The following is a 19,724-nucleotide window of genomic DNA, read 5'->3' as shown; positions in this document are numbered from 1 at the left end:
CACACGATGATTCCTGTCCGTTTCCCCCTGGCCGACAGCTTCATATTTTTATATCAAGAATTAGAATTTTCTGGGTAATGTTTACTTTAACATGTATGAAATACTGAGCAAAAATAGCTACAGGAAGAGTAACCGCAGAGGAATCCAGTCTGCTCCCTATACTGGCTGCTTTACTTATTTATGAATGGATTCTTAAAGTGTATCTATTATTTAAAAAAAACTTTTAACAAGTCACAGAGACGTAGAAGAACGTTAGGTTGGGGGAGAATGACAGCTTATTTTTTTTAACCCCATGGATTGCTTGAATGGGCTGGGAGAAGTGTGTGGCTTCTCGTTCCCCAGTTTGCCGTGCTCCTCCACTGCAGGAGACTGGCTCCATAGACATTACTTTAGAGTTTGTCTTGTACAGCAAGACCTCTAGCCTAAAGGGGTATTTTGGATGTACAGTGACCCCTCGACCTACGATGACCCCGACATACGATCATTTCAGCATACGATGGTCTCTCAGAGGATATCACATGTTGAAGGCAGCATCAACATACGATGCTTTTTTATGTCGGGGCCATGGCATAAACGGCTATCCGACAGCGCAGACTGCTTCAGCTGCCACCGGATAGCCGTTTACGGTGCCCCGTTAGCTCCGCTGACGATCACTTACCTGTCCTCGAGGCTCCGGCGCGTCCTCTTCGGGATCCCCTGCATCGTCGGCGCTCTCCATCGTCGTCATCACGTCGCTGCGCACGCTGTCCCGTCATCCAATAGGAGCGGCGTGCGTAGCGACGTGATGGCGGCGACGGAGAGCGAGGATGCTGGGGAAGCAGAGGCCTTGCCAGAGCGTCGGGGATGCAGCAACAGCAATGGACGGCGACATCCAGGGCAGCGGTGACGGGTCCGGAGCGGCGGGGACAGGTGAGTATAACCTCCAATACCAGTGGTCTTCAACCTGCAAACCTCCAGATGTTGCAAAACTACAACACCCAGCATGCCCGGACAGCCAACGGCTGTCCGGGCATGCTGGGTGTTGTAGTTTTGCAACATCTGGAGGTCCGCAGGTTGTAGACCACTGTCCTATACTTTACATTGCACGGATCCCTCAACATACCATGGTTTCAACAAACGATGGTCCATTTGGAACGGATTACCATCGTATGTTGAGGGACCACTGTATACAATTTTTTATATGTTGCTGGAGCTGCTATTAAAAAAAAAATTACAAACAAAAACCTACCTGGTACCCCTGCTGCAAAATCTTAGGATTGCCCACTGGTGACTTTGCTTTCTTCTTACGGGATGGACTCGACTCGGCAGTGACTAACTGCTCAGCCAATCACTGTGATGAGTAGGGGACCAGAAGACGTCATAGCTGGAGCTGCGGCAGGACCCCAATAGGAGAGCATGTCCCAGCAATACAGTGTGTTAATGGTGTCCCTTAACTTAGACCAGTATTGTGAAAAATCTAATTTTTTCCTTTTTTTTAAAAAAAACAAAAAGAAAAAAATGCTGTTAATATCATTTATTTTTATTTGTTTAAAGGAAGGCTTCTCAAAGTTAGAATTTTCAGTTTTTAAACTTGTATTGTATAATATCTGTGGGAGGAGTTGTACATTCTGGTTATTAATGTTAGTCAGGTTATCTTAATATACTGTAAGACCTTGTACAAAATATAGGTCCAGTGGGGGAGATTTATCAAAACCTGTCCAGAGGAAAAGTGGCCCAGTTGCCCATAGCAACCAATCAGCTCGCTTCTTTCATTTTTAACAAGGCCTCTGGAAAATGAAAGCGATCTGATTGGTTGCTAGGGGCAACTGGGCAACTTTTCCTTTGCACAAGTTTTGATAAATCTCCCCCATTGTGTTTCATTAAAGGGGTATTCCCCTTCCGAACATTTCTAGCATGTCCACTGGATGCGGGTCAGAACTCTAGGACAGCATCAATCTTATGTTCTCGGGCTCCCCAGCCTAACTCGACCTGTTATATCCGCTAGAGGTGATGGGTAAGATGAAAGCAGCTGAAGTGGAGGAGATAGCCCCATAAAATACGTAAACAATATATTGGTGGCGCTATGCTATTTGCCCAACTTATATTAAAAGTCACTGGGAGTTACATAAATTGCTTTAACTGCTTAAAGGAGTACTCCAGTGCAGTAAAATGCATTCTCTTTCTAAAGTATAGGGGATACGTTTTAGATCGTGGGGGTCCGGCCACTGGGACCCCCCGCAATCTCCTGCAGTCCCCAGGAAGGGGACACGTTGACAGCCGCATAAAGCGATGGCTGACACGTACCCTCCTTATATCTCTATGAGAGAGCCAGAGATACAGGGTTCAGGTATCTCCAGCTCTCCCATAGAGATACATGGAATGGGCGTATCGGCCACCGCTTCGTGCAGGGGTCCACATGCTTCCTGTCTGGGGACTGATGCGGTGCTGCTGTGCAGGAGATTGCAGGGGGTTCCAGCGGTCAGTCCCCCTACGACCTAAAATGTATCCCCTATCCTTTAAGTAGGGGATAAGTTTAACTGCACTGGAGTACTCCTTTAACCCCTTAAGGACTCAGCCCATTTTGGCCTTAAGGACTCAGACAATTTAATTTTTACGTTTTCATTTTTTCCTCCTCGCCTTCTAAAAATCATAACTCTTTTATATTTTCATCCACAGACTAGTATGAGGGCTTGTTTTTTGCGCGACCAGTTGTCCTTTGTAATGACATCACTCATTATATCATAAAATGTATGGCGCAACCAAAAAACACTATTTTTGTGGGGAAATTAAAACGAAAAACGCAATTTTGCTAATTTTGGAAGGTTTCGTTTTCACGCCGTACAATTTATGGTAAAAATGACGTGTGTTCTTTATTCTGAGGGTCAATATGATTAAAATGATACCCATTATTACATACTTTTCTATTATTGTTGCGCTTAAAAAAAATCACAAACTTTTTAACCAAATTAGTACGTTTATAATCCCTTTATTTTGATGACCTCTAACTTTTTTATTTTTCCGTATAAGTGGCGGTATGGGGGCTCATTTTTTGCGCCATGATCTGTACTTTTTTTTGATACCACATTTGCATATAAAAAACTTTTAATACATTTTTTATATATCTTTTTTTTAATAAAATGTATTAAAAAAGTAGGAATTTTTGACTTTTTTTTATTTTTTTTCGTTCACGCCGTTCACCGTACGGGATCATTAACATTTTATTTTAATAGTTCGGACATTTACGCACGCGGCGATACCAATTATGTCTATAAAAAAATGTTTTTTACGCTTTTTGGGGGTAAAATAGGAAAAAACGGACGTTTTACTTTTTTATTGGGGGAGGGGATTTTTCACTTTTTTTTTACTTTTACTTTTACATTTTTTTTTACACTTGAATAGTCCCCATAGGGGACTATTCATAGCAATACCATGATTGCTAATACTGATCTGTTCTATGTATAGGACATAGAACAGATCAGTGTTTTCGGTCATCTCCTGCTCTGGTCTGCTCGATCACAGACCAGAGCAGGAGACGCCGGGAGCCGCACGGAGGAAGGAGAGGGGACCTCCGTGCAGCGTTATGAATGATCGGATCCCCGCAGCAGCGCTGCGGGCGATCCGATCATTCATTTAAATCGCGAACCGCCGCAGATGCCGGGATATGTATTGATCCCGGCACCTGAGGGGTTAATGGCGGACGCCCGCGAGATCGCGGGCGTCGGCCATTGCCGGCGGGTCCCTGGCTGCGATCAGCAGCCGGGATCAGCCGCGCATGACACGGGCATCGCTCCGATGCCCGTGGTTATGTTTAGGACGTAAATGTACGTCCTGGTGCGTTAAGTACCACCTCACCAGGACGTACATTTACGTCCTGCGTCCTTAAGGGGTTAAGGAAGAGTAGAGAGTAAAGTCTCAGATTCAAGATGGTGTCTGATCAGAGGCCGACAGGAGACTGAACTGCAGGGAAGTGAGCCCACCATACTGTTCTTAAAAGAGATGAATTGGGGAGGGTTCTATGAAAACTCGTGTTTCTATTGGATGAACCTTTCCTTATTTTGAAATACGTTCATGCAGAAAGTCAGGTTCCTGAGCTGCAGTTTTGTGACTATTACAGAAGGAACAGTGTTTCGGGTCTTTGCTAGATTATTGACTTTGACCATCTGGCTCACATTACGAGAGTCTTAGACACATCTGGTGAGTTGACTCCATGTCATTTATTTTTACTCTTTCCTCTGAAGAGCGTTCATTTGTTAGAAATATTTGCATGGTACATTTCCTCTATGACTGTCAGAAACTGTACAATGAAAGTTCAGAGATGACTCTATTCTTATTGTTAGAAAAGATCTTCTCTGAAGAAAGAAAAATTAAAAAAATTCACAGTTCATTAGAAATATGTAGATCTGTATATGTCAGATAAGAAGATGGCTGCACATACTGACCTAGGCTAGGCCGAATGCACAGCATGAACACAGCTTCCCTGCATCTTGCTGAGCCCCATAACTTTCCTACCACATGTCAAAACCCTTCTATTTAACCAATTCATCACCAAGATTTCCCGTTAGAACATACATTTTCCAGCCTATTTAAAAATGCTTGGCAAAAAAGGAATTATGGCTTACCGATAATTCTGTTTTCTTGAATCATCATCATGAGATTGGCCCCAATGATCTTAAAGAAACAGGAAGCACAAAGAGGTTAAAAGGCCCCTCCCCGGACAACCCCTCAGTGTTTACAAATTACTAAGAGGCATACATATATATACAGTGACCCCTCGACCTACGATGGCCCCGACATACGATCATTTCAGCATACGATCACTCTCAGAGGCCATCGCATGTTGAAGGCAGCATCAACATACGATGCTTTTGTATGTCGGGGCCATCGCATAAACGGCTATCCGGCAGCGCAGACTGCTTCAGCTGCCACCGGATAGCTGTTTACGGTGCCCCGTGTGGTCCACTGACGATCACTTACCTGTCCTCGGGGCTCCGGCGCGTCCTCTTTGGGATCCCTGCATCGTTGGCGCTCTCCATCGACGTCATCACGTTGCTGCGAACGCCGCCCCGTCATCAAGTAGGAGCGGCATGCATAGCGACGTGATGGCGGCGATGGAGAGCGAGGATGCCGGGTAAGCAGAGGCCTTGCCGGAGCATCGGGGACGCGGCGACAGCGATTGACGGCGACATCCCAGGCAGCGGTGACGGTCCGGAGCGGCGGGGACAGGTGATTACAACTTCCTATACCAGTGGTCTTCAACCTGCGGACCTCCAGATGTTGCAAAACTACAACTCCCAGCATGCCCGGACAGCCGTTGGCTGTCCGGGCATGCTGGGTGTTGTAGTTTTGCAACATCTGGAGGTCCGCAGGTTGTAGACCACTGTCCTATACTTTACATTGCACGGATCCCTCAACATGCGATGGTTTCAACAAACGATGGTCCATTTGGAGCGGATTACCATCGTATGTTGAGAGACCACTGTATATAAATAAAACATACGTACACTATTTAGGGAGGGATTAAAGGGTGCTGATGTGATGATTCAAGAAAACAGAATTATGGGTAAGTCATAATTCCCATTTTTCACCTCATCATCACATGAGCACCACACATGAGACATACCAGATAAATGATGTCTAGGGAGGGACTACAGCTGGCAGCACTTTCCGTCCAAAGGCCAAATCTTGAGTCGAGGCTACATCCAGTTTGTAGTGTTTAAAGAAGGTGTGCGTGGTAGACCAACTCGCTGCCCTGCAAATCTGCTCTAATGGAGCAGAAGACTTTTCGCCCAGGAGACTGCCATTGCTCTGGTTGAATGAGCTCTTAGATGTTCCGGAACTTGATTCCCTGATCTTCTGTAAGCTTCAGAAATAGATGACTTCACCCATCTGGCAATAGAAGCTTTAGAGGCTTTCTTCCCTTTGTTAGGGCCCTGGAACTGAACAAATAGATTTAGATTTTTCCTCCAATCCTTGGTTTGTTGTAAATAAAGAATAGTTCTTCTCACGTCCAAGGAATGAAACATTTCTTCTTTCCAATTTTTTGGAGAATTACAAAAGGTGGGTAGGATGATGTTTTGAGACCTACGGAAGTCTGTCACTACTTTTGGTAGGAAAGCTGGATTTAATTGCAGAATAATTCTGTCTTCAAAGTACAGTTAGGTAAGGTTCTTCAATCGATAACACTTGAATTTCACTCACCCTTCTTGCTGTTGTGATGGCTGTTAAGAAGACTGCTTTCCAGGTTAGAAATGTTATTGAAGAGTCCGAAAGTGGTTCAAAAGGTTCTTTAGTAAGACTAGTGAGGACTAAATTTAGATCCCAAGGTGGAGAGAGGTTAGTTATTCTGGGTTTCAGTCTTGCCACAGCACCAAAGAATCTTTTAATTCACTTATGGTCTGCGCTACTTGTGTGGAAAAAGCAACCCAAAGCTGCTGTTTGTACTTTTAAAGTACCAATGGATAAACTTTCGTCAAGTCCATCTTGAAGAAAATGAAGGATTTGAGGGATATTAGGGTTTAAGGGATTCAGAGGATAGGAGCCGCACCAAGAGACACATTTTTTTCCATTGTTTCCCATAGATAGCAGAGGTAGTAACATAGTTCATAAGGTTGAAAAAAGACCAGAGTCCATCAAGTTCAACCTATATTCCTAATGAATCCCTGCTGAGTTGATCCAGAGGAAGGCAAAAAACCATCATACTAGAGATAAAAATTCCTTCCCGACTCCAAATATGGCATCAGAATAAATCTCTGGATCAACGTTTTGTCCCTATATATCTAGTATACATAACCTGTAATGTTATTATTCTCCAAAAATGCATCCAGACCCTTTTTGAACTCTTTTACAGAGTTCACCATGACCACCTCCGCAGGCAGAGAATTCCACAGTCTCACTGCTCTTACAGTAAAGAACCCCCGTCTGTGCTGGTGTAGAAACCTTCTTTCCTCTAAACGTAGAGGATGCCCCCTTGTTACAGATGCAGTCCTGGGTATAAATAGATCATGGGAGAGATCTCTGTACTGTCCCCTGATATATTTATACATAGTTATTAGGTCACCCCTAAGCCTTCTTTTTACTAAACTAAATAATCCTAATTCTGATAATATTTCTGGGTACTGTAGTCCTCCCATTCCGCGTATTACCCTGGTTGGCCGTCTTTGAACCCTCTCCAGCTCCACTATATCTTTCTTGTACACTGGTGCCCAGTACTGTACACAGTATTCCATGTGTGGTCTGACTAGTGATTTGTACAGCAGTAGAATTATTTCCTTGTCGTGGGCATCTATGCCCCTATTGATGCACCCCATGATTTTATTTGCCTTGGCAGCAGCTGCTCGACACTGGTCACTACAGCTAAGTTTACTATTAACGAAGACTCCTAAATCCTTTTCCACGTCAATCGTCCCTAGTGTTCTCCCATTTAATACATAATCCCAGCTTTTTTCTTCCCCATCTGCTTTACCTTACATTTATCAGTGTTGAACCTCATCTGCCACTTCTCAGCCCAAACCTCCAACCTATCCAGATCCATTTATAACAGTGCACTGTCCTCTATAGTGTTTACAGCTTTACAGAGTTTAGTATCATCTGCAAAGATTGCTACTTTACTATTCAACCCCTCTTCAAGGTCATTAATTAATATATTTAATAGAACAGGACCCAAGACTGACCCCTGTGGTACCCCACTAGTAACAGTCACCCAATCAGAATAAGTACCATTAATAACCACCCTTGGTTTCTTATCACTGAGCCAGTTACTTACCCACTTGCACACATTCTCCCCCAGCCCAATCCTTCTCATTTTATGCACCAACCTTTTATGTGGAATCGTATCAAATGCTTTGGAAAAATCCAGATATACGATATCCAGTGATTGCCCCTGGTCCAGTCTGGAGCTCACCTCCTCATAAAAGCTGATCAGGTTAGTTTGACAGGAACGATCCCTCATAAAGCCATGATGATATGGAGTCATACATTTATTTTAATCAAGTAGGTTTCTTTATCTAGTAGGTTTCTTGTGTTTTGATAGAGTATCAATAGCTCTATGAGAAAGACCCTTCTGATTTAAAATTGACCGCTCAAACTGTCAACTGCAGATTTGATAGATCCTTGAAGAATAGCGGGCCCTGCAACAGAAGATCTTCTCTTATGGGAAGAGGATAAGGGTGATCTATGGGCAGTTGCAGAACCAGGGTGTACCACCCCCTCTTGGGCCACCTTGGAGCTATGAATAGGACTTTGGATTTCTCCATACGTATCTTCTGCAGAGTCCTGCTGAACAGAGGGAATGGAGGGAACGCATAGACTATTTTGAAGTTCCAACTTTGTTGAAGAGCATCTACTCCATCTGGGAGGTCGCCTGGAAACAGGGAAAATAATTTGTTTACCTTCCGATTTTTTCCGGTGGTGAATAGATCTACTTCTGGTACTCCCCACTTCAAGACCAACTCCTGAAAAACTTGTGGATTGAGTTCCCATTCTCCTGGATTGATCTGGTGTCGTTTTAGGTAATCTGCCTGAATATTCTTGCTTCCCTTGAGATGTATAGCAGTAATTGACAATATCTTGTCCTCCGCCCAAGAAAAGATTTTTTCTGTCAGTGCTTGTAGGAAACTGTGTCTTGTCCCCCCGGTTGATTTTGAATGAGATGTTCTGAAGCCTTCAAAGCCTTGAACACAGCTTTTAGTTCTCGGAAATTGGAAGAGCGGAGGAGAGTTTCTTCTGACCAGGTGCCCTGGAGAAAATGATCCTGAACATGTGCTCCCCTACCTTTTTGGATGGCATCCGTTGTAACTGTAACTGACGAAAGGAGAATCCAGGATACCCCCTTCTTTAGATTTTGCCTTTTCCTCCACCATTTGAGAGATTTCTTGACAGTCAGAGGAATCACCATCTTCTTTTCCAGAGAACACTGGGAACGATCCCAGACTTTGAGGACTTGTTTCTGAAGACTTCTGGAATTACTTTGGCTCCATGGGACTGCTGGAATACATGAGGTCATGGAACCTACCAGGGACATTGCATTTCTGATGGAAGTCGAGTCCGCTTGATGTTTATGATCCAGCCTAAATTCTGTAGAGAGAGAATTGTTAGATTGACATGCTGGGACAAGAGTACTTTGGACCGAGCAATGACCAGAAGATCATCCAGATATGGAATAATTAAAATTCCTTTTTGTTTCAAGGATGCTACTAGTTCTATCATAACTTTGGTAAAGATCCTCGGGGCCGAGGATATCCCGAACGGTAGTGCCTTGAATTGATAGTGGAAAGTCAGATGGTTTTGTGTTACAGCAAATCTCAGGAATTTTTGATGTGTTGGAAAATGGGTATGGGGAAATATGCATCCCTAAATCTATTGTTGCCATACAGGCATTCTGAGGTATTAAGGGAATAGCTGTTTTGAGTGTTTCCATCTTGAAGCATTTGTAAGTTATAGAATGGTTCAGATGTCTTAGATTTATTATTGTCCTGAAAGACCCATTCGGTTTGGGTACAAGAAAAAGGCGAGAATAGTGGCCCTGTTCTTGTTCCTCCAAGGGGACAGTAATGATTGCTCCCAGAGCTAGTAGATCCTGAACCCCTTAAAATAACCGTTTGTTTAGACAATCAGAACTGAGATTTGTTGTGCAAAAGGTTTAAAGGTGGAGGGGAGACAAACTATGTTGAACCCGTTCTTGATAGAATTTAGAATAAACTGGTTTCTTGTTATATCCTTCCACTGATGGTAGAATAGAGTTAGTCTCCTCCCACCGGAGAATTGTTAGGGTTGAGCAAGAAATCTCGCCCCTTACCTCCTTTAGGGTAACTCCACCTTCCAGACTTTCCTTTCCCTTTATATTCTCTGTTTATTCTTGAACGGACGAAAAAAATTTTTTTTAACAGGAATAAAAGAAAGTAGTTGATCTTTGGGCGTTTTATTTTCAATGTGGTTTTTCCAGTTGTCCAAGCCATAGAAACAGAGATCATGCAACACTTGTGGCTGCAATATTAGGATTTTCTAAATTCTCTGGCTACAGGTATTCAGTTTACTCTCACATGCTCCACCTCTACTGTACAGTTCTTGGACACCACAGTCACTATACAGGACCATAGTCTAGTGACTGATATATACACTAAGCCAATTGATGTAAATTCCATAGTGCGTTTTGACATTCATCACTCATGCAGTATGTTACTTAGTTCCCTATTACTCAGATGATGAGAGCAAAAAGGATCATCAGCACTAATAATGTGGAATGTACACTAGACAAAATGTGTAATCATTTTATGAATAGAGGTTATCCTCGCTCACTGGTAACATCATGCAAACAGAAGGTACTAAGCAACAAAGAGTCTTTAAGCTCACCTCCTGCACTGACTCTGCACGGAACCGCCTGGACCAGGCGCACAATGTAGCAAGAAGAAAGGATTCGATCCAGCAGGGTCTGAGTCATTCGATTTATTTGCAGGTAAAATCAATACATTCACGGCAGTGGTAGAACACTGGACGCGTTTCGGACGGATTACCGTCCTTTGTCACAGCTACAGTCTAACTGATACAGATCTCTTTTTATATAGATATTTTATACACACACTCAGGATATACAAAACAGGTGTGGTAAAAACAGGTAACTTAAGATCATGTGATCAAAACAATGGGTGGTACAAAACATTAACTCTTTCCTGGACACAGCATGTGAGCAGGGTGTGGTATACAGAGAAGCTTCTCTCAAAGTGCAAAAATTAACCACTGTTCACATTGTGTTTTGGGATCCACATGAGACTGCTTGATTTTTTTATACATATATATAAAACAGAAAATAAGTATACAATATGGAAACATATGTGTATGTACCTAGGAAAGAAATACACCTAAGGAAACAGCATTTGCGAATAAATAAAAAAGTAAATATATGAATAGTAACAAAAATGAAAGTATTGCAAACATAATGATAATAAAATGTATATGTAGGAAAGGACCTGGTTAACAGAAATACGGCAGATGAATAGGCTATCAATAATATAAAAATAATTCTTTGCGAATATTCATGCCCAATGGCTCTGCAGTATTTAGTGTCACCTACCAGAAAGCTTCACGATTCAGAAGCCGTCTGTGCAGATCTCCTCCACGTGGATTATGAAAAACTTTTTCAATCGCATAGGCTCTAAACGCATTGTCTGAACCTGCATATCTGTTTCCAAAGTGAGCAGATGCCGCTGAGATGTTGCGCCTAGCAACGCTGGGTATGTCATTGAGATGCTCCAAAATTCAGGTTTTTAATTTGCGTTTGGTGCAACCCACATACATTTGGTTGCATTCTATACATTTAATGACATACACTACGTTAGTAGAGCAACAATTCAGAAACTGTTTGATAGTAAATTCTCTATCTCGGGATGAGTTAGAGAAAGTTTTTTTGTTGTTAATGTACGTGCACACCCGACATGGGTGTCGACCACAATCATAAAAACCACTACATTTTAGCCAATTTTTGGGTTTAGACTCATATACCCCTGTTGGGTTGACAGAGAGTTGATCACCAAGAGACTTGGCTTTTTTAGAGACGAGCATACAACCCTGGGACAATAATTGGGCTTATACCGGATCCTGTCTTAAGATATTTAGATGTCTCAAAATGATACCACAGGCTTTGTTAAACTGTGGGGAATAGGTTAAGGCTAGAACTGGTTTAGAAATGGAGGTGGAAGGCAATTTGGGATGTAACATTTCGTCTCTATCCCGTTTATCCACTATTTTCTCAGCTACCTCTAGTGATTTACGTGAGTAACCACGCTCTTGTAATCTGCCCATGAGTTCAATTTTCTCAGCTTCATAGGTCTTCAAGGTTGAATTGTTCCGTTTCGGGCGTGTCAATTCGCCTATAGGGATGGCCCTGGTTGTGTGCCTGGGGTGATTACTGTCAGCCATAAGTAATGTATTACCGGATATGGGTTTTCTATATGACATCGACTGAACAGTGTCACCGGCTCCCCAACCAGGGTCAAATCCAGAAATGATACAGACCTAGGAAACGTCTCAGAGGTAAAACTAAGGTTGAAGGGATTACTATTAATATACGTGATGAAGTCTGGTACGGAAGATACATCAGACTGCCAGATGACGAGCACGTCATCAATGTATCTTCTGTACCAGACTATGTCAGCGGAGAAGGGGTTAGAATCTGAAAAAATAAATTTGGACTCCCAATACGACATTGTTAAATTGGCAAGAGAATGGGAGTGTCTAGACCCCATAGAAACTCCACTGACCTGTAAAAAGAACTCATTACAAAAGGAAAAATAATTATGAGACATGAGAAATTGAGTGGCTAATAAAATAAATTCACATAGGTCTGGAGTGTAATGGCTGAAATTAGAAAGATGGAACGTAAGAGCAGTCAGGGCAATGTCCCATGGAATGCAGGTACACAGCGAGATGACATCGCATGTCACCTAACTGTTACCCGCATCCCAGGGCATGTCCCTGAGTTGGAATAATACATCTATGGTGTCACGTAGGAACCCGAACCAAGCAAATACTCCTAAGTGTCTCAGGGCAAAACAATGAAAATTACAATTTTAGGGACACGTCCCCAAGGACTGCCCTAAACTAGAGACTACTTAACTAAATTGTTAAAACTTAACTTTTATTACAACCACTAAATTATTGTGCTTTTGGTACCATAGTGAAAAAATGTTAAAAAAGTCCGGTCATCCACAGTGTGACTACAACATAGGTCAAAATTGCCCATATGTCTTGTGATCAGTATCACAGTGGAAAGGTCTAGTTAAGCCAGACAGTGTCGCCACCGCTGACTAGAGAAAACCCCCACCCTGTTAGAATCTTGCTATAGTGTCACTAGGATGCCGATTTATAAAAACATTATAGCCCCTCCTGCTGACGTTTCGCCAGTGTACCCTGGCGAAACGTCAGCAGGAGGGGCTATAATGTTTTTATAAATCGGCATCCTAGTGACACTATAGCAAGATTCTAACAGGGTGGGGGTTTTCTCTAGTCAGCGGTGGCGACACCGTCTGGCTTAACTAGACCTTTCCACTGTGATACTGATCACAAGACATATGGGCAATTTTGACCTATGTTGTAGTCACACTGTGGATGACCGGACTTTTTTAACATTTTTTCACTATGGTACCAAAAGCACAATAATTTAGTGGTTGTAATAAAAGTTAAGTTTTAACAATTTAGTTACGTAGGAACCCGGGCACTCGTTGGACCAGAGGTTGTAACATCTGGTCCAACCATTGTGACAGACGTTCCATTGTGACTGCCATGGATGTATTGATTTTACCTGCAAATAAATCGAATGACTCAGACCCTGCTGGATCAATTCCTTTCTTCTTGAAACAGAAGGTACTGACTTTAAATAGATGTAAGTTACTACAAACTAACCCTCCAAAACGAAATGACATCAGGATTGCATTTGTCACCACTTATTCAGAAGCCTCACATAAGATGGCCAATATAGTGGGGAAAGATTGGCACATTTTAAGCACCAGGTTATCACAAATATCTGAGTTCACTAACCCTCCAATGATGTCATACCATAGGGCTACCAACTTAAGAGACAAAATAGTGAGATCGGATGTGTCGATTGCAAAACATAAACAAAGATATTTGACCGTGGCCAACAAGGGATCTTTCCCTTGTTGGTCTTGTGTAAATTGTGCGTATATGATGTAAGGCAAATAATTTACTCATCCCATTACTGGTAAGAAATATTCTAATCGGTTTTATCTCACATGCAATTCTGATCACGTGATATATATTCTCCAGTGTCCTTGCAATATGCTATATGTTGGCGAGACTACACTTGATGCAAAAACTAGGCTAAATCAACACCGATACTCCATTGGGAAGAGACATGCTGATCTGCCAGTCCCCAGCCATTTTAATGAATGTGGTCATAGTGAGAAAGATCTAAAATTCATTTTGATAGATCATGTGCCACTGCCAAAACGGGGTGGCAACCGTACAGAAATTTTGACGCGTAAATAATTGTGGTGGATTTATTAAACACTTTAAATGATCACTCATTAAAACTAATTTTTGCTATTGCACTCCTTATGGTAAATAAAAAATATTTCTAATATACTTTAAAAAAAAGAAAAAAAGGAAGTTTTCTATGTTTTATTTGTGCTTAAAAAAAGCTCAAGAGCACATTTCCCCCCATCTCATACACAGACTTTGGACCGAAGCCCAAACACAGGAAGTGCAGCCTGGAGTGCTGGGGGGGGGGGGGTGTCCAACCAACAGCATATGGCAGTTAAGTGTGAGAGGAGCTATGATTGGATGAGGCTGGACACACCAAAGGCGTTGGTCCAAAGTCTGTGTATGAGATGGGGGAAAATGGGCTCTTGAGCTTTTTTAAGCACAAATAAGACATAGAAAACTTCATTTTTTTTTTAAACAAAGTATATATATATATTTTTTATTTACCATAAAGGAGTGCAATAGCAAAAATTGGTTTTAATGAGTTACCCTTTAAAACATAATGGTCTGAATGTCAATTTTACACATGATATATACCATGCATGATCCTACAAATGTCTGTTTGATGTGCTGGCTATCTTTTCGTATCTCTTGATACCTTACTTCTATATTTCTTTTTACCTTTTTAGATCATTGGGGAATTGAGATGGAGGATCACTCACCGAAAATTACATCTTTTTGTATATACTATTTTAATTATATGCCACTAGGAGCTCATATACAGCTTGTATGCATTATGTTTTAAGAACTGTTTTCTTCTGTAAAATGAGGCCACCTTACTGAAGCACTAATGCATTGGGTTGCACTTCTTCATATAGTGCCTCCTAGTGCCTCTGAAACCTGGAGTCACTATCATTTGATGGTGTTCCTGGTAGTAAGGGAATTGGGATGCTAGGTATGTGATGGGGCTCCGCCGCTGCATGGCTTTACCATGCGCTGGATATAGGGAACTGGAAGATTGCTGTGCGCCGCTATAGCTATATGTGTGTAGGTGTGCCCACAGTTAAGATGGCGGATACACTTTTCTCATGTGGTTTGCGTAAGCTCGGCCGTGCACTTTACCTGACTTGTTCACATGACTGCTAGTGATGCTACTTCTGGCTCTTGCAGTCGGCGTCTGTAACTCCACGGTAATGGCGTCCTCGGGGCGCTGTATTCACATCTTCCTTGGTGAGTGACCCCATGTCCCTGCCCATATGATCATTGTTTTTTACTTTGCACCTGTGTATATGCACTAATAATTTGCACTTTTATTTATCATACATATTGTATACATGTTTGGGTCACAATCGATATGCACTCTGTACGTATATCTCTTAAACCTGCACTGAACTATTGATCCACAATATTTTGATGTATTTTTCACTAATTATGTATCATTCATTGTAATTAATTGATTTTGTATGCCTATATATACCCACCACTGTGTATCATTTGTTGCTTTAAAAATGGCTAGGTGAGCTAGCGGAAACATTGCCTCACGTTTATTGAATAAATCATTTTCTTCTGCTGCTGCCTTTTGGATGTTGTAGCTGTAGTGGGTCCTGGACCCGGACCGGACACAGCGGGCACCTGAGCACCTCTTTTAGTCGGGTGCTGCTTTCCTGGAATGTGCTGTAAGCCACATTATAGCAATGGACAGAAATGCTGTAAAGCTTTACCTTCACCTAAACCAGTGTTGCATAACCAGGGTGCCTCCAGCTGTTGCCAAAATACAACTCCCAGCATGCCCAGACAGCATTTTGTTCCTGAAAGCAGAAGCAAAGCTGTCTTTTAAGGGGACTTTTTACCCACTGGAGGCTCCATCTCTAATTTTTAGATGTTGCCGAACTAGGGTTGAGCCTAGTCTGATGTCTCCCATACACTGCACATACATACAGAGAAGAGTGGATCCTGCTCCCCTATATTTCTATAGCACACCCTCAGAAGTAGCAGCACAGAGTACGATATAGAGCAGTACTGAGCAGTGTGTCTCTTGTCCTTGGTCTCTCCCCAGTCTCCCACCCCCATTTTCTTTTACAACTTCTATGTGCAGCATGTAACCTGATCCGAGTGTATTTGCAGTTTAAAAGTGGAAAGGGTTGATAAGTGACGAAATCTGATAAGATACATTACAGAGTTTCTTTCATCCACTTTTCCTGATGATTTCTGTAAAGTTTGTTGAACCAACTGTGACCATTAGACTATTACCCGTTATTATCAATAAAGAAAATGAACACAACTTTATTTTTGTATGTATATTTGTATTAATATATACAATGAAGCAGATCTTGCCCAACAAATACAGAAAAAAGATCAGCTTAAACTTTTTGCGCAAAGCTTAAAGAAAATATCATCTTTAGTATAGAAATTAGATTTCCCCCATTGTTAGAAACTTTACAAAACATATATACTAATATATAGCTTGACTTCTATGGTAATCTTCTAGGACCCAAAGTTTAGATCACATTGAAGTTGGTGCTTCTTTAGGTTAAGGCTCCTTTTTAGCTGTTTTTAAAGAGGTCAATGCAGCTTTGTAATAAGGACATGTTATTCTGTTAAAAAGAAAGAAAAACAAAATGTAATGCATAAAACAACCAGTATGTAGAGACTTTCATAACACGATTCTCCTTGACGTTCTGAGAATCTACATATCATTCGCAGGCATAAAACGTTGTCCCAATTTTAGGATGAGTTTAGACAAGGTGGATATCTTGGCTTTGCCAATAATCCATGTTTGCTGCAGATCTGCCACAGATTTTACCCCTTAGACAGGGTTTACACACAGTATTTTGGTCAATATTTTAGTCTGTATTTTTAGCCAAAACCAGGAGTAGAACAGACAAAAAAAACCTATAAAAGTTCTGAAAGGATAATTGTTTTTTTCTGAGTTTTAAACTCCTTCCTGGTTCTGCCTAAAATGCTGACCAAAATACTATGTGTGAACCCAGCCTTACAATGTCAAAGATTAACGTGTGCCTCCAACTCTTAATATTATTTGGTTTTAGGTGTCAATTTCAGTTCTGATTAACTTTATACTATTCTTTATGTTTGAGCTCTGGTTTTCTGATACAGAATTTCCATCTCCCTTCTTATCTTTATTAACACTAATAGACTTACATAATTCCTGCCAACAGAGCGAATTTTATCCCTAGGGCTCATTAAAGGGGTACTCCAGTGCTTAGACATCTTATCCCCTATTCAAAGGATAGGGGATAAGATGCCTGATCGCGGGAGTCCCGCCGCTGGGGACCTCCGAATCTTGCACGCGGCACCCCGTTTGTAATCAGGCCCCGGAGCGTGTTCGCTCCGGGTCTGATTACCGGCGACCACAGGGCCGACGGCGTGTGACGTCACGCCTACGCTCCCATGTGACGTCACGCTCCGCCCCTCAATACAAGCCTATGGGAGGGGGCGTGCCAGCTATCAGGATAGTAGGCTTGCATTGAGGGGCGGAGCGTGACGTCACATGGGAGCGAAGGCGTGACGTCACACGCCGTCGGCCCTGTGGTCGCCGGTAATCAGACCCGGAGCGAACACGCTCCGGGGCCTGATTACAAACGGGGTGCCACGTGCAAGACCCCGGAGGTCCTTTGGATAGTGGATAAGATGTCTAAGCACCGGAGAACCCCTTTAAAAGCTATAAAAAACTATATGCAGTGAGCTTTCCTTAAATGGGCACTCATTAAAACTAATTTTTGCTATTGCACTCCTTATGGTAAATAAAAAAAATCTCTCTAATGTACTTTGTTTAAAAAAATGAAGTTTTCTATGTTTTATTAGTGTTTAAAAAAGCTGCCACAAGGTGTCTCCCTACTTGTAAAGAGGACATTTTTCCCCATCTCTTGCACAGACTTTGGACTCCTGTTGGCCTGGCAGAAGGCCAAAATCAGTCTGGAGTGCTGAGGGGGGGGGGGGGGGGGGGGGAGTGCAGCCTTAGCCTATCATAGCTAATCTCACACTGAACTGCTCTGGGCTGTGTGTAGCAGAGATAGGGAGGAAGTTCTCCCCTGTATGGCTTCATATGATGTTACACCTGCTGGGTAACACCCCTTTCCAGTCTGTGAATCTGACTAAGAAAGAGCAGAAAATACAGAGCAATATCAAGGTAGAAAACTAAAAAAAAAATATATAAAAAAAAAAAAAAAAAAAAAAAAAAGGCAGGGGGTGGTTTATTATGATGGGGGCAGTGACCTGGGAGGATTATACAATTTAACAAGTTTATGAGAGGTACTCTAAGTGTTGGAAGCACACGGCTAGTATTACAGGGAGAGCTATCCTTAATGTGAATCATAATGTATTTAATTGTTTTTCCAACATAGTTTCTCAAATGATGGCTCCTGGAAGACATTTAAGGACCGCGGTGCAGTGCCTGACATCAATATATCAATGGGGCGGAGCAGCAATACCAGACAAAACAACATAGACCAAAGCAGCACTGAGTTGGGTACTAAGGGAGCCCTGGCCCCCTTCTTTCTGATGATGATTGTGGGGTCCGGTGTCACAAAAATGTCAAGCATTAAAAGGGTTGCCTGGCCCCACAAACTTCTTGTGCTTCCCATTTTCATTTCTACATGCAGGAAGTGCCTACTTAGTCACTTAGTCAGCCGGTAATCAGGAAGCCTGCTGTGGGGGTGTCCCTAATGGCACTCGCTCCGAGGGTGAGAGTGGGTGCCGGGAGCGTGTACCTGTAGCGGGGGCCCCCAGAACTGAGACCGCAGCGGTGGCGGCAGGATGACAGGCAGGATGTGCGCAGCAGCAGGAAGTAAGGCCGTGCTTCCTGCTGTTGCCTAGCAACAACAGAAGGCACAACTACAACTCCCAGCATGCAACTGGACGCACATTTTTTCTATGAAAAAGTGTGCCTCCAGCAAATGCATAACTACAACCCCCAGCATGCACAAACTACCAAAGGGCATGCTGAAAGTGGCAGTAGTGTGCCTCCATCTGTTGCATAACTACAAGTCCCAGCATGCCCTTCGGCTGTAAGTGCAGGCTGAGAGTTGTAATTTTGCAACAGCTGAAAGCACACTGGTTGCAAAACACATAGTTTGTTACCTAACTTAGTGTTTTGCAACCAGGGTGCCACCAGCTGTTGCGAACTACAACTCCCAGCATGCACTGACAGACCGTACATGCTGGGAGTTGTAGTTTTGCAACAGCTGAAGGGCACACTGGTTGCGAAACACTGAGTAAAGTAACAAACTCTCAGTGTTTTGCAACCAGTGTGCCTCCAGCTGTTGCATAACTACAACCCCCAGCATGTACGGGCAGCCAAAGAGCATGCTGAGAGTGTTAGTAGTATGTCTCTAGCTGTTGCATAACTACAACCCCCAGCATGCATGGACAGCCAGAGCATACTGGAAGTTGTAGTTTTGTAACAGCTGGTTTGCTCCCCCCCATATGTGAGTGTACAGGGTACAGTCACATGGGCGGGGGTTTACAGTGAGTTTCTCATTGCAAGTTTGAGATGAAGCAAATTTTCCGCTGCAACTCAAACTCCTAGCAGGAAACTCGCTGTAAACCCCCGCCCATGTGAATGTACCCTAAAAGCACGACACCACGCTGCTCCTACACAAAATAAAGGCTAAAACACTACATATACACATAACCCTACACAGTTACAACCCCCCCCCAAATAAAAATGAAAGACGTCTGGTTGCGTCCAGCTGTTGCAGAACAACAATTCCCAGTATTGTCGGACAGCCATTAACTGTCCAGGCATGCTGGGAGTTTGGCAACAGCTGGAGGCACCCTGTTTGGGAAACACTGCT

The 19,724-nt window shown here is 42.7% G+C and overlaps 1 protein-coding gene and 1 long non-coding RNA gene across 3 annotated transcripts in view; one reads left to right on the top strand and one right to left on the bottom strand.

The window, feature by feature from the left end:
• The first annotated feature begins 1,840 nt into the window (after window positions 1-1,840).
• LOC130362702 (uncharacterized) lies at window positions 1,841-18,870 on the top strand. 2 transcript variants are annotated; one of them, XR_008891528.1, is made up of 4 exons: window positions 1,841-1,993; window positions 4,054-4,173; window positions 14,601-15,141; window positions 18,273-18,870. It is a non-coding gene; the product is annotated as an uncharacterized LOC130362702 (long non-coding RNA). The 2 variants fall into 2 exon arrangements; XR_008891527.1 differs by lacking the exon at window positions 18,273-18,870 and having other exon boundaries at window positions 14,601-15,402.
• The window catches only part of SNX5 (sorting nexin 5), a 99,597-nt gene continuing 96,072 nt past the window's right edge, over window positions 16,200-19,724 (bottom strand). Inside the window, exon 13 of the mRNA XM_056567605.1 lies at window positions 16,200-16,505. Coding sequence (XP_056423580.1) covers window positions 16,455-16,505 — 51 coding nt within the window. The 3' untranslated portion in view covers window positions 16,200-16,454. The remainder of the gene's footprint in view (window positions 16,506-19,724) is intronic.

This window comes from Hyla sarda, chromosome 3 (genome assembly GCF_029499605.1).
Source record: "Hyla sarda isolate aHylSar1 chromosome 3, aHylSar1.hap1, whole genome shotgun sequence".
Classification (NCBI taxonomy): domain Eukaryota; kingdom Metazoa; phylum Chordata; class Amphibia; order Anura; family Hylidae; genus Hyla; species Hyla sarda.
The sequence above is the reverse complement of the archived record's forward strand: the minus strand, read 5'-3'. Positions and strand labels throughout refer to the sequence as shown.